Raw genomic sequence first — 15,088 nt, 5'->3', positions numbered from 1 at the left:
ATCGTCGTTTCTCTCTTTCTCTCTCTTTCCGTCGTCGTCGTCATCGTCGTCGTCGTTGTTGTTGTTGTTTAAAGAGCCCACGAGCTTGACTAATCAATGCTTTTTTTTACAAAAGGGCACAGAAACTATAATACAGTGATACTCGTCACACTTGACTCCCTTCTTTCTACTTGCATGAAGCCTACCTGGCAAGAAAAATTTGTACCGAAACAGTAAGCTGCCAAAACAAGGCACTTAACATAACAATGAAACATATGAAAGGATGTACATGTACTACATGTAATTTCTACATATTTTGCAGAGCAAATGTACCCTAGATTTATAACAGTCCTAGTAATGTAAAGTTAGCAAAAACGTACCTCTAATGCCTCGTTATAAACTTTTTCTCTTTTATGATCTCCAATGAACGAAGCCAACTCTTTTCGGTCACGAAGAAACTTCTTTATTTCAGGAGGTTTCATCTCAGCCTGCTTCACTTCCCATACGTTCTCATAAAAACTCAGTGCTTCTTTTCCATATTTTCTGAACATTTCCTCTTTCTTAAGTTCCGTACATAACTGAAGGATTCCATTGATTATACTTTCCCTAGCCACACCAATCTCCATGGTCTTCTCTCCACCTTTTCCTTCTTCCCACTGCTTTTGCCAAGCACGTAACAGGTTCTCTTGGAATTCTGGAATGTTTTCCTTCTGTTCTAGTTCTTGGTACAATTGTTCCACTTTGCTTTTCAGTGTCGCTTTGTCATAACCTTTGTCCTTTTCGCCAGCATAGTCTGGTTTCACAAGGACTTTTTTGTACAGTGCCATCTTGATGTTTTTGTGCTTTGTGAGTTTTTCATGATCGTCAAGTTGAAGGCAAAGTTCAATTACCTTGTCCAAGAACTCATCTCTTTCTTTCAGCATGTCATAAAGCAGACTGTTGGCTGTTTCCTGATCAAACCCCCCTTGAAAATCTTCCTCAGTAGCACTCTGCATCCCGTCATAAAACCACAGGGCGTCTTTTTCTGTTTTAATGTCTTTCTTCTCACCAATCAGGTCCCTTATGGTATCAATTATCTCTTTGTTGTACTCAGTGAAGCCAAACTGAGCTGAACGTTTCTGTTCATCCCAGAATCGCTGGCAAAACTTCAAAGCATCTTTCTTAAACTTTTCTTCCTTGGAAACGAAATGGTAGTAATTGTCCCATCTTTTTTCCTTGTCCTGATAAGTCATACATGTCCTCAACACCAGTAATAATCTTTCGCCACACTTCACTGTGGTTTCCTGCACCAAGTGACTTCTCCATTTCCCATGCTTCAAGGAACAATTTTAATGCTTTCGCAAATTCTCTCAAGTTGGCCTGAAGCACTGCAAGCTGGAAAATACTACGCACGGTCTGTGGGTGATTCCCAAGAATTTTCATCCTTATGTTGTACGCCCTATGGGCAGGTGCAACTGCTTCATCGTACTTTTTTTGAAACATGAGAGCATTGGCAAGATTTCTCTGGAAATGTGCTTCATCATGAAACCCCGAAAGTTTGAGTTCTTCCAAAAGGTTCAGCGCATCTCTGTAACACTCTACAGCCTTCTCATACTCTCCCTGACTCTCATACACGGTGCCAATTTGGTTCTTATACATTGGCATGTCAAAATGATACTCAGATCCTGCCAATTGCTCTTGCATCTTGTATGCTTTGTTGTAAAACTCAAGTGCTTTAATTGGCTTCCCGAGGTGGTAAAGGCAGTTTCCAATAGCATTGTAGCATCTTGCAAGATCAGTATGAGCTAAAAGCAGCTCCTCTGTTAATTCCAGCGATGTCTTCAAGCTTTCCAGTGATCTTGTGTAATCTTGGTTTCGGTAATAGGTTTCCCCCTCATGATGGAAGTAAAGTCCTTTGCTGAGCTTGTAAGATTCACTTGACTTGTCTTGAACTTTCTCTAATGAACATGAAGCTTTCTTCAATGCTTCGAATGCCTTTTCAGTTCCTTCGACATCTAAAACTTGCCGTGCTTCCCAGCTTTTTAACTGTGCTCTGCAAAGAGAACCTGTGTAGGAATAGACTAAATTGTTATCTGAGACTGACCTTTGTGACAGTTAAAAAATCAAAAGGTAATGCATGCATTAGGACTGAGGTGCTCTACACCACTAACGCTTACCCCTGTTTTTGTAGTGACTTAATTTTTTGCTTTTTCCTGGAGGAGTTTTTTAGTCAGTGGCAGGTACCCCTCTACCCCCACCCCCCTTCCCCATTCCCCAACAACATTTTTGTCAGGTCATCCTAACCATAAGGTGAAAATGGGAGAACCTGGAGACCCACATACATGTGTATGATGCCAGATCCGGGAATTGAACTAGGGCCACATTGGTGGAAGGTGATCGCTCTCACCACTGCGCCATCCCTGCTCCTCCAAAGCATGAAACCTTTATCCAGAAACACTGAACACACTTTTATTCGGCAAACATGCCACCCTTTTTCAGAGTACCTAGCTTACTAATTACTTACCCTGGAGTGACCTAAGGTTAACAGTTTTAACACATGCTATTACCCTTACATATATGTGACTTTCCACTATGTAGACAAGGGGAAAATGGAGTGGTAGTATTTTATTATTTTATACATACTACTTCCATCAGGAGAATTTTGGTTTTGACCTACACCCAAAGCCGTGCTCTTAGAACAATTGAAGGGTGCCCAAAGACTCTTATGTAAGAAATCTTGGCTGCCCAGAACTCAAAGACAAAAGCAAGTCGCCTGTGGCACCCGCCTTATGTTAGAGTACAGCTCTGCCACCCCAACCCCTCCATACCCTTCAGGAATTTCTTTTCCAGGGGTTTGATGGCCCCATTACCTTCTGTTATTCCCAAGGATTTTTTACCTTAATCCTACATCCCTTTCCCAGTTAAAATTCGTTTATATTGACAACTTTCATCAGAATGCATGTTGATGTGCATGTTGATGTGTTCCTGTGTTCCTGTATTCCTGTGCACGTACATCTCTCCTCCTAACTTTGCTTCAAATTAATTGATTTCTACTTAGAGTGACTTTACTAATGTTCCTGGGAGAGGTGTTTAACTCCAACAGACATCTCAAAGAGCTACTTATTGCATTCATTATTTTGGATGGTTGTTTTTTAAAATTTTCACAAAGTTGGACTGTATAAGTAATTTTAGGAAAGAATGGTTGCTTGGAATTCAATGGATTGCATGCTTGCATGGTGTTTGAAAGTCTGATTTCAAACAGTAAAATTAAAATCATTTTCTCCAAGTTCAGGGCTTATTTTGTTACCAGGTGCAAATTCTGCTACAAATAAACCTTATCACGCCATCTTGACGAGTAGGCAAAGCAGGTAGAAATTACAGTGTATGGGAATTCGACGGCAAAAAAATTGAATTCTGTCTATCAACTTTATTGGTCTTAAAATTTTACAAATAAAAGAAAAAGAAAAGGACCAAAAAGGAATTGCGCGAACGGGAAAATAGTAACCCATGCGGGGCGCAACCCTAAAAACTAAAAAGAATGGCGATAAAAATATTAAATTAAAAAAAAATATATATATATGTATATACAATAAAGCTAATTAATTACTATAGTTAAAAATTATAGTTATAAAATCTAGTTAATTACTTATAGCTAAAGTTATAAAACAAGATGCAGATAATATTAATTACAAAAATTAAGAGCGGTGGCAAGGGCAGTTACGGAAGAGGAACCAGGTGCAGGGCATGTCATTATCATAGGTAGTGTCCAGTAGAGTAAAATAAGTGGCGCGCAGAAAATATTTGAATAAACTTGGGCTAGAAAATTTGTCGTGAGGGGCGAGGTTACATATAGGCAGATTCTGGGCAGCTTATGAATTGTAAAGTTAAGATTCAAGGCAAAAGTTTTTATTTGCCGAGTTTGAAGGATGCAACTGGGGTAAAAGTGTTCAATTACGTTTTTAATCTTTCCATACATTTGTCTGTATTTTTTTTCTGCATGATTGACGTGGTTCGTGGGAAAAATTATAGACAAATGTATGGGAAATTAAAAACGTAACTGAACACTTTCTAGCCCAGCTACATCCTTTAAACTCGGCATGAAAACTTTTGCCTAGTATCTTAATTTTACAATTCATGAGTTGTCCAGAATTCAGTTTTGTAAAAGATATTTGCCATCGGATTCCCACACAAACACTGTAATTTCTACCCGCTTTGTCTACTCGTCAAGATGGCATCAAAACCTTGATAAGGCCTATTCTTATGATTTCTAGAGAAAAAGTCCAATTAAAAAGGGACTTTCATTTATGGGCTTAGAAAAATAATGAAAATCAAGGCAGGGGGAGGGGGGAAGTCCATTGATTAGGAAATCTGGGCAGAAGGGGTGCTTTTATTGACCAAGGTAATGGGGGAAGGAAGGGTTCCCACCGTGGCAGAGTGCACTTTTGGAATTACAGGAATCCATTACAGTAACATCTTTATACAGCATCTCAAGAGTAAGCAGCCAGAGTAGGAGGCTTTATTTAGCCTATCCTACCAGGTATAATAATGACTCTTGCCAACTTTATAAAGTGACATGCATGTACAAACACATAGGATCTCCCGGCAAACATGTTTACATGTCCTTGTATGTGTATTATTGCAACCCCGCCTAGTTATGACAGTCGATTCAACTGCATAACTCTGATAATTCCCCTACCCCACTCCTACCCCAAAAAGCCTTCCTGAAAAAAATATAGCTTACCAAATACCCCTCCCCCGAAAAAAAAAAAAAGAAAAGAGAAGAAAAAAATATAGAGTGATAGGAAAAATCCTGAAAAAGCCCCACCAAACATAAGCCCAGGGAATTGTATTTTGATTTACCACTACCTCTTACAGTGCGGCTACTGTAACCGGGGTCACCCAGACAAAGTTAGCTTCAGCCAATGAAATGTCGAGTACAGAACAAAGAAATATCAACTTCTTTCGCCACGAAAACAGATCGATACAAACTTTGACTGTATGGCGGCGCTGAATTTTCAATTAATTTAAATTGCATCCGTTTTGAACTTGAGTGGTTGTGACAGCAACATTTGGAAGGTAAATATTAGCGATGTTTATGTAAGAGAAGTTCGGAACTGTGTAAAAACGGGGAAAGAAACGACCGTATCGTCTGTGTTTTGGTGCGTGGCGGAGTTCGCTCGTGACAATTTCAAGTTTTCTCTACGGCATCAACTGGAGTTTTGGTAAAATAAATACACGTGATGCTAGCGAAGGAAGACATTCTGCGCTGTATAACGTACCAGTGAAAGTGGCGATGCCAACATTTTTTTGTCGTTTGAGTAAATAAAAATAAAATTTCAATTTGTTCACTCGTGAAGCTTATGTTTTTGCGTGTTTACTCAAGCTAGCTGAATTGCCGAAACTTTCGGATGTATACGGCCGATACGCTTTCGGTGGAACTCAACGATCGAACATCGCAGAAAACTAAATTTATCACGCTGGTAATGTGCTTCGTTGTTTGCAAATACGCCACGCACTTTGCCTAACCTATGACCGTCGCTTTGAAATTGTCACGAGCGAACTCCGCCACGCACCATTGACACAGACGATACGGTCGTTTCTTTCCCCGTTTTTACATAGTTTCGAACTTCTCTTACATAAACATCGCTAATATTTACCTTCCAAATGTTGCTGTCACAACCACTCAAGTTTAAAACGGATGCAATTGAAATTAATTGAAAATTCAGCGCCGCCATACGGCCAAAGTTTGTATCGATCTGTTTTCGTGGCGAATGAAGAAGTTGAAATTTCTTTGTTCTTTACTCGACATTTCATTGGCTGAAGCTAAAAATGTGGAAATCTTTTGTTTCAGTTCTGCTTTGTGATTGGTTAACTTTGTCTGGGTGACCCCGGTTACAGTAGCCGCACTGTAATAAAGGAAGGCATGGTGACATAAAGGTTAGCATGCTGGACTCACGATCAAACATTCCACTGGTTTGAGCCATGGCTGGGGTGACTACATTGTGTTCTTGAGCATGAAACTTTACTATCACAGTTCCTCTGTGCACCCTGGTGTATAAATAGGTACTGGGGAAATAATCCTGGGGGAGGGAGGGGCGTAACATTGCAATGGACAAGCAACCCATCCTGGGGGGAACAGAAATATTTTTTATCACCTAATGCTACAGAAACCAGGATAAGCTCCAGTGGGATGGGCCAACTGGCTCGATGTTAACTTCTCCTTGACAAATACATGTATGCTGCTTTTCCAAAATATAAACCTACTTTGCAATATCTTGTTTTTTGCACTTCATGCTGAACAGTTTGCTTAGAAATTCCTTTTATCCCTACCCTGCCAATTGTACCCTCCACTCCCCTCCCCCCCCCTCAACCCCCGAAAAAAAATACCCAAAAAATAAACATTAAAGAAAATAAATAAATAAAAATAATAATTATACAATCAAAAAGTAACAAATAATTATAATCCCAGGGCCCATTTTATCTTATCTTAGTCTCAAGAAGAGGAGAGACGTAGGAAAGAGGTGAGGCAAAGTAAATCACAAATTTGGAATATTTACATGTATTATAGCCAGTCTCCATTTTACGCAAAGGCTTTTTTTTTTTCAAAACCCATTTTTAAGTTGCTAATCATGTAATTTGTATAGTAACTGGCAAAGATTATTCCAGAAAAATAATTCTAGTAGTAAATGACAGACTCATTCTTGCAAAAACATTAGGGATAACTTCAATATAATTACAGTATGTTATAATACTGTAACCATAAATTTTCTATAAAATTATTTTAAATAATTTACATGGTGCATTCATGTAATATGTATTTAAAGAAAACTTTCCATTTAAAAAATAATATTCTTAACAAAGGATCTGTAAGCATACAGCTGAATGGATATTCATGGAGCCCAATAAAAAGACATTAGGCATTAATTTATGGGTTGTAAAAAGATAAGTAAACATGAATTGGTTCGGAAGGGAGGTCTACTGCCAAGAAATTTGAGGTATCGGTTCAAGGCCGGGGGGTCCCAAATGCAATTCTCATGCTGCTACATTATTTGAGCACTTTTGACATTGCTATTATTACAGTACCATATGAAACTGTTATAAAATTGCCATGCCTCAGCTCAAGATGATACGGTGGAATCATGATTGCTTCTTAAACCTCATGTTAACTCAATTCAAATGTCAGTTCCCTAGGATTTGCTATACTCACTCAAACACTAAACTTTAGGCAAAAAAATTTCTTTAATTTTCTGAACCAAGTATTACTTGAACATGAAAGTTTAAGAAATCTATAGTACTGTACGTGTTATCTACTAGTTTTAATGTTTTATTTACACACGACCCCACAAGCTACGTAGCTTTTATCCCATCGTGTACAGTACCGCTCAGAAATAAGCGTCCCAAAACATACGCAAAAAACGCGTATGCTTTTGCACATACGCGCGTATGCGTATCTGCGTATACACTGTATGCGTCTGCGTATGTGCGTATGTGCGTATACTCTGTATACGCGTATGCTCATCAGTATGTATGAAGGTTTTGATTGATTTTTAATTGATTGACTGTAAAATCAACTGTATATCAATAATTAGCCTCCCACGCAGTCATTCTTAGGGGCGATCATGCCCCTAAGAATGACTTCATGGGAGGCTACTCAATAATAGGCCCCTTGTCCTGTATGTCCTTGTCAATCATAAAGAAGATAGAAGATAGTGGATCTATAGGCATGTCTACAATGCATACATCTTTGAAAGCAGCTGTTAAAACATCAGTGGTCTTAGAATTGGCAACTTTGCTAATTTCTCCTTACTCTTTCTATTCCTAAGTCTCAATTTGTGCTACAACCCTCCTTATGATTGACATGGTCCTGACATTTATTAAACAGGACCAACAAAGGGCCAAAATGTATTAAGTGCAAGCCCCTACCTGATTGTCCATCATCAATACACATCTCAGCCCAAGTATGAAACAGCTTGATCTGTTTGTCTTCAGTCAGCATAGCATTGAAAAGTGATGCAATCAAGGCATTCTCATGAAATTCGCCTGGAACACTGAAATACTCTGGCTGCAAGGAGATGTCAACAGTAAACTCATAGTTTGGTCTGTCAGATTCAAACAGTCTGAATGCTCTGACATAGTCAGGCTCTATTAGCTTTGCAATTTTTTCCATCTTGGCCGTAAAGTGTTGATGGAATCGTCCCTTTGCTTCCAAATAAGCTGTCCGGAATTCGGCATCACCATGGATACTGTTAGCATATTTTCTTAGGAGTGGATGAATGTCATACTTCCTTTCCTTTGCTTCTTCATCAACTACAAAAATGATCGCACTTGTTACTAGCCCCTCCAGCTGCACTAAAGCCTCTGGTAGGCTGATGCCAAGAATTTTGGCTGCGGTTGAAGCAGAGAAAGGACCACAGAACAGTGAAACTGACACAGCAGACACTTTTAAGCTGTCAGTGGAAAGTGTATCAAACATTTCTCTTATAGCCGACAGCTGACCTATGTCAACTCCTTCTTCATCAAGATTAAATGGCTTTTCTTTGGCATCCTCTACTGATTTGGATTTCTTAAGAGTGACAACTTTCCCTTTGTGAACTCCAGCAATGAGATCATCAGCAGATTTCCGTTCTTGTCGCAAGATAGCAGCTAATCCTTTCAAAAGAAGTGGTATTCCTTTGGAAATGCCAATAAGTTGATCCTTCTGGTCAGTATTAACACTGGCTGTTCCCTTGGAAAGTAGGATTTTCTCTGAAAAGGAACTTTGAAGAGACTCCACTTCAAAATTGTCCACCTTTTTGGCATCTTTCAACTGAGTCCTGGATGTTAGTAGCAGTTTTAATGATGACCTCTTGTCCTTGCTATCAAATTCTGAAAGCTTTCCTAAAAAATGCACAAAAGCTATTTTCAAGTTCTTGCCTTCCTTTCCCTGTCCTGAAGTGAACTGTTCGACATTATCCAATAAAAACAAAACTGGCTGTTCTTCACTTTTAAACGGTTGAATCTTCTCATGAATTCTTGTAACAACATAATTCTGATCAACAAAACCGATGCGGGCTGTAACTCCAAGGGAATTCATCATGTTCAGATAAATCGCCGACATACCTTTTGCTTCTCTTAGATCAAATGCAAAATGCTTTCCTCTCCATTTCGAGCAAACTTCGTTTGCAAGTGTTGTCTTTCCCACACCGGCCGTCCCAAACAAGTTGACAACTGACTGTCCTGCTTCGAGATTTTTCGTAATTTTCTTAATTTCGTCTTGTCGCCCTTGCAGTTCCTTCCTTGGTTCAACTCGTTCTTGAAGAGAGGCCTTGAAGCTTTCGACCATCTTTTTGATTACTTCTTCTTTGTTCGATTTCTGGGCAACGAACTCTTCGATCAGCTTGAGGTTGTTCTGGGACACATGTCCGTGCTTTTCCAAAAGCTGCAAACATGACGACAAGTCTTGATTACCTAGCGAATTGAACTTTCCTCCGTAATTCCTTTTCAGTGATTGTACAACATCTTCTGACTCCGTTGAATTAAACTGAGGAGATATGTTTGTAAAGAGTTGTTGTAACACTGGCGGGCTTTCGACCGCAATGGCGGCCATGTTTGATCGTACTGCTGCTGACAAAAATATTGCGGCGCATGGGAGTAATGGCAAAAATCACGCGAGCTCGTCACGCAAAAAGCAGGAGTCACGCAAACTAGGCACGTGATCGATCAAAGGCGGGAAAATATCATAACTCTTATTCGCGGAATGGCAATAAAACCCCTTGGCCGGTAAGCTCTCTTTCATCAAATCAGTTTATTTTTTCAGATTTTTGCGGCTTTATTTTCTTAGCAATATCAATCGGAAAAAAGTGGTGCCGGATCTCTTGAAGACCTGGATCAGTAACTTAGTTAAAACGTAAAATATAGACGGCAAACTCGATCCTGACGGCTAAAGCGGTCAAAAATAAATGGAGTGGATAAAAAAAAAAAATAAATATGGGCGACCCGCGTGGAAACGTAGGGACGGACCATTATTTTTTCACGGGGGGGGGGGGGGAGAGAGATTACCAAAGAAAATTCCTGCACAGAAAAAAACGGCTGAAAAAAAAATTCGTACAAGGGGAGCCATGAGGAAAGAAAAAGAAAACATCTTAAAAAAAGTTGTCCCACAATTCGATGGTCAAAAATTTATCTTGCTGTGAAAAATTACCCAACCCCCAGCCCCTCCCCCCTCAAAAACATAATGGTCCTTTATTGATGTGAGTAGATCGAGCACGGTCAATCCAAGAGACAATTTTTCTTCAACACATTTGTGCGTTTCATGGTAATACAAACGTCAACTACACTTCGACAAAAGAAAGTAAGGGGACTTCGATTATACCATTTACCTTTGCAGCTTTCTGGCATGCGAGCTAGCCCGTGCGCCATTACTGAATTTGAGACTGCCGCAAGCAAGTCCAGCTGGTGCTGAAATCGAGAACTTGAACCGCCCGTTGCCTCCGTAAACCAAGTGCTGCGGCCATGACATATTCTCTTTGAGTAGTTAAAAGGACCCTCAAAACAGCTGCTACTGGTCTGAAACATGCCGTATATTACTTTTCTGAGAGACGAACTTCTCTAAATAAAACCTGCTGGTGAGTGGGATCCAAGTTGAGTAGTACGCATGCCACATATGACAATTCTGAACAATCAAGAACAATCGTCGTCTAAATGAGTCTAAATCTGCTCTTTAAAGGCAAAGCCGAGAATTCGCTGGGGACGAAGGTAGACAAGGTAAGGCTCGGTAGATATCTAATTGCAATAAGGATGTCATAGAAAAAAAGAAAAAGTCAAATAGGAAATTAGTTAAGCGCATGCTGAAATGCCTCATAATACGAATAAATCAATTTATCTTGTTATAGCATAAAATGGAGTTATGAGCTACGCTAATTAATTCCTATTATTTTTTCCGTAATTTAGGGACAGCGACATGAAAAGAGCGATCCCCGAGCGTAGCGAGTGATTTACATGAATAGCATTCTAGGCTGGCCTCGTTGATGTAAGCCATTCTTCGGCTTGAACTTAGAGGGGTTTTTATCCTCGAGGTAAAATAATGATTTGAACATGAACATTTAAGCTTGCATACCTTATAGGGTTTATGGCATTGCGTTTCTTCTTTGTTCCGAGGTACGCCTAGTTCCGGAGGATACGATTTCCAGATATGGGAAATTTTGAATCATCAAACTGTTGGAGTCCACATTTGCTGTATTCTGAAAGTCATTTTAACCGAAGGTGGTTGCCGAAAAAAATTAAGGCAGCATGATACAGTAAAAACCCGCGTGTAAGAACCTAGAAATTAAGAACCTCCTGGCAGAAATTTGCTTCCTTAATACCCCAAAAGGTTCTTATATGTGGGGTTAAACTATTTTATTTATAATACAATAACTGTATTTTATCAAAAAGGATGTCTTTAGAGATCAAGAATTGCACAGGGAAGCTAAAAAATGCCAGTAAGTACCCCAAAATATAAGAACCTGTTTTGCCAAACTCTAAAAAAGCAGGTTCTTACACGCGGGTTTTTACTGTATCACACGGGCCACGGATCATTTAAAAGGAAGTACCACTTAGGGCCTGTTTATATTGAGAAGAGTTGTCCCTGTTGACCGAGCCAAAACTTGGCCCTCTCGGTTCAAAAGACTGACGAGAGTTGTTTTGAAACATCAATTATGGCTGCTTTTTCTAAAATCAGGAACGCTGAATCGTCGACAAAGACCATTTTTTTGGACTAATTTACCGCCGACTTCGATTTCAATTTATCTGCAGTTTTGTTTTTGCTGATTTTAGCTTTTGCGCATACTCCGTATGTGTCAACTAGTCCCTGGTAGGCGAGGCAAAAATAACCAAACTGTGTATATGGAAAAAAGTTGGCTCGCTCCCCAGGGTCACCCCACCTTCAAAGCGAGTGACCCTCCACCCAGGGTCACCCTGCCCCCCCCCCCCCCCCCCGAGTCAACTTTGCAATTTCTCATATAAACAGTTCGCAGCTATTTATAAAGAAACATATGAAAAGCTCTTTCGCCTGGGGTGGCTCGGTATGGAGGGTAACCCTCCTTCCAGGGACAACTCTTCTCAATATAAACAGGCCCTTAGTTATGCAGAACAACGCTTCTTCCACCATTGAAACGAAATGGCCGCGTTCCCATACGAACAATAACACAAAATGACAATTTAAAACAACATCACCGGCAATAGACCTTTTTCAGCTAGGTATGTAAATTGTCCATTGTAAATCATGTGATGCTCTCCTGAGAATTTTGCCCTTCGTTTAACTGAAATTAGACTTGCCCCAAGTCGCTCGTTTTTCTTTGCATCTATAGTTACTTAAATAAAATCGCTTTAAAATGTAGCGCGGAAGACTACTTGAGTAAAATCGCCTTTGAAATCGCGCGCGAGAGATCACGCTCAGGAAAAGCCACGATCCTCCGCCATTTTGATTTTCATGCGCGCGCGCCCTCCGTTTCCGTATCCAGCGGACTTCTTTAAATCAAACGAGCGACTTGGAGCAAGTCTAAACTGAAATGTGAATTTGCTTGAGTTTGAAAGAGATAATTCTCAAGGGTAACATCACGCGGTGTACAATGGGACAAAAAACAGACGAAGCTAAAGACGTCTATTAAAACGGGGTAAGAATATATGAATCACGTAAGCATAACAATAAAAAGAACCCTGACAGTAAAGACGGGTAAATCAAAGTGCTATTTAAACAGTACTAACGTAAAATATGTTTATGTACAGAAGTTTCAGGATGAAAACAAAAAAAAGCAGTTAAATAAAATATGATCTACTCGCAAAAGTCACAATTGTGTAGTTGTTTAAAAGTCTTTTAACGGCTCTTTTAACCGGTAGGTTACACAGAACATCTTTGGCGTGAGGCTTAATTCATTTCATTGGGACCTTTTTAACTGCAACCTGCTGACATAAATCGGAAACATTACAAAGTAATGCTGTTGGCATGATTACCAAAACTCGTAAATAAAGTTTAAACTTTAATTTGTTTTGAACGTTTTTCTAGTTACGAAGTAATACTTTTGATTATACCAGCATCGTCCGACCCAAACTGGAGTACGCAAGTGCCTCGTGGGACCCACACCACAAAAAAGATATTTCAACTCTGGAGAGAGTTCAAAGAAAAGCTGCCCGTTTTTGCCTTCAAAACTTCAACAAAACAGCTAGCGAGACAGACATGTTATCTGATTTGGAATGGGACACGCTAGAGACAAGACGAAAGAAAAACAGACTGACTCTAATGTACAAACTTAGTCATAACCTAGTAGACATAACTACGGAAAATCACTTAATACCAAACAGTGAAAAAAGAACACGCAATAGCCATGCTTTTAAGTATAGGATGCCAAAAGTATCTAAGGACGTTTTTAAGTTTTCTTTTTTCCAAGATCAATAACAGAGTGGAACTTACTGCCCGCTGACTTAGTGAATTGCAAGTCATTATCGAATTTTAAATTAAATTTAGGGAAGCATGTAAACAAGTAAATTGTAACTAAGTATTTTTATATCTTTTTTATGCATGTAAATTTTGTTTTTTATTTTGTATCTATTTTTTATAGTTGATGTGATGTCTTAAACGATGTTATCAACTTAATAAATGTAGATGTAGATGTAGATGTAGATGAATACGCTTGTGATAAGACGCCGGCCAGGAGTCCGTAGACTGTACAGTGGTTTCTTCAGAGAGACAACATTCACCTTTCTACACTTGCTTCAAAACTAAATAAAAGCAGAAGAACTGGTTCACATTCGGTTGAGCACTTCTGTGGCAATAAAAACAACGAAAAACTTTTTCTTTTAATAAATTTCTAATTTTACTAGTTCTAACAGACTGTCGATACAGGTTAATAGAGCCGGTATACAAGGTTTTAAAATAACTATTTTTAGAATTATACTAATTCAATAAGACGTTAAAAATGTCAACGTTTTTGCGTTTGTATGCCAAATTCATCACTTATGTATTCGGGCATTGTGAGCTGATGTTTTCGCGCAAGTTCACCTCCCCCCTCCCCCAAGGTCTCAAATATGTACAGACGTTTATATGGGAAAATGTATAAAAGAAATCGCATAGAAGTTATATACAAAAAAATGCAGAATAAATTGTGATATGTGTTACAGTACAACCCCGGTAACTCGAACTCTGATAACTCGAACAACCCCGCTAACTCGAGAAACTTCCATTTTCCTTGGACCCACTTTTCAGTCATATTAACTGGGTTAACTCGCAAACCCCGCTAACTCGAACTGTTTTTCGTTTCCCTTCAGAGTTCGAGCTACCGGGGTTCAACTGTATATTGTTTTTCAACTTGTCTACTTTTATCGTCTTAATTTTGCTTCAACTGTAGCTACATTATAAAATTTGCAAAATAACGTTTTTCTTTTCTTTTTCATTTAAGTCAAGCTTACTACCTACTGGGAGGAAACGTAAACGTCTCTTCATAATATTTAATAATAATTATAAAAACAATATATAATTATAATAAAAACCTTCCCAAACTCCTTTGCAACTGAAAAATCGTCAATGCCAAATAACTTGGTCAGTTTGAAGTCAGCAGGAGTAGTACGTCGTATAGGAATAACTCTCACCATAAACTACTTCTTGTATAAGTCGTAGGACGATGACGTCATTAGTCACGTGACATTGCCCTGAAGTTCGTTTTTGCTCACTGTGACAAAGATATGTTGTTACTGAAAAAGCAGTCATTGCAGTTTGAAGCACATTGCTGTGAGGCATTTCAGACTGCCCGGGTACCGAAAAAAATATAAAAAATTAAGGGGGCTATGTACAATTTTCAAAAAGTGGGAGTCTGGGTACAAGTGCGTATCTGGCGTTGCATTAAATGTGAGGAAGCAAAAAAATACATGTTGGTAGATATTTATATGTTAAGTACATTTTTATCACTTTTATTGCTATGACGTCATTGGTCACGTGACCAGAACGGACCGAAGTTTTAAATTCGCTTGAAAACTTTACCTGTATCTCTCTCTTAAGATTTTTTTACGCCAAGTTGTAGCTTTTTTAATAGTGTTTTTAAAAATGGCCATTATTACTTTTTCCTAGAAAAGGACGGCAGTAACAAATACAACTGAAAAGTTTGTTGGCTTCCTTCTCAAT

General features: G+C 39.0%; 1 protein-coding gene across 1 annotated transcript in view; it reads right to left on the bottom strand.

Annotated features, from left to right (window-relative positions):
• LOC144665646 (uncharacterized) overlaps positions 1-15,088 on the bottom strand; it is a 123,121-nt gene that overhangs the window by 12,561 nt on the left and 95,472 nt on the right. Inside the window, 2 exon segments of the mRNA XM_078526912.1 lie at positions 360-1,167; positions 1,169-2,024. Coding sequence (XP_078383038.1) covers positions 360-1,167; positions 1,169-2,024 — 1,664 coding nt within the window.

The sequence above is a fragment of the Oculina patagonica genome, chromosome 9 (genome assembly GCF_052425735.1).
Source record: "Oculina patagonica isolate OP01 chromosome 9, crgOcupat, whole genome shotgun sequence".
In the NCBI taxonomy this organism is placed as follows: domain Eukaryota; kingdom Metazoa; phylum Cnidaria; class Anthozoa; order Scleractinia; family Oculinidae; genus Oculina; species Oculina patagonica.
Note: the sequence above shows the minus strand (reverse complement) of the source record. Positions and strands in the feature narration are given on the sequence as shown.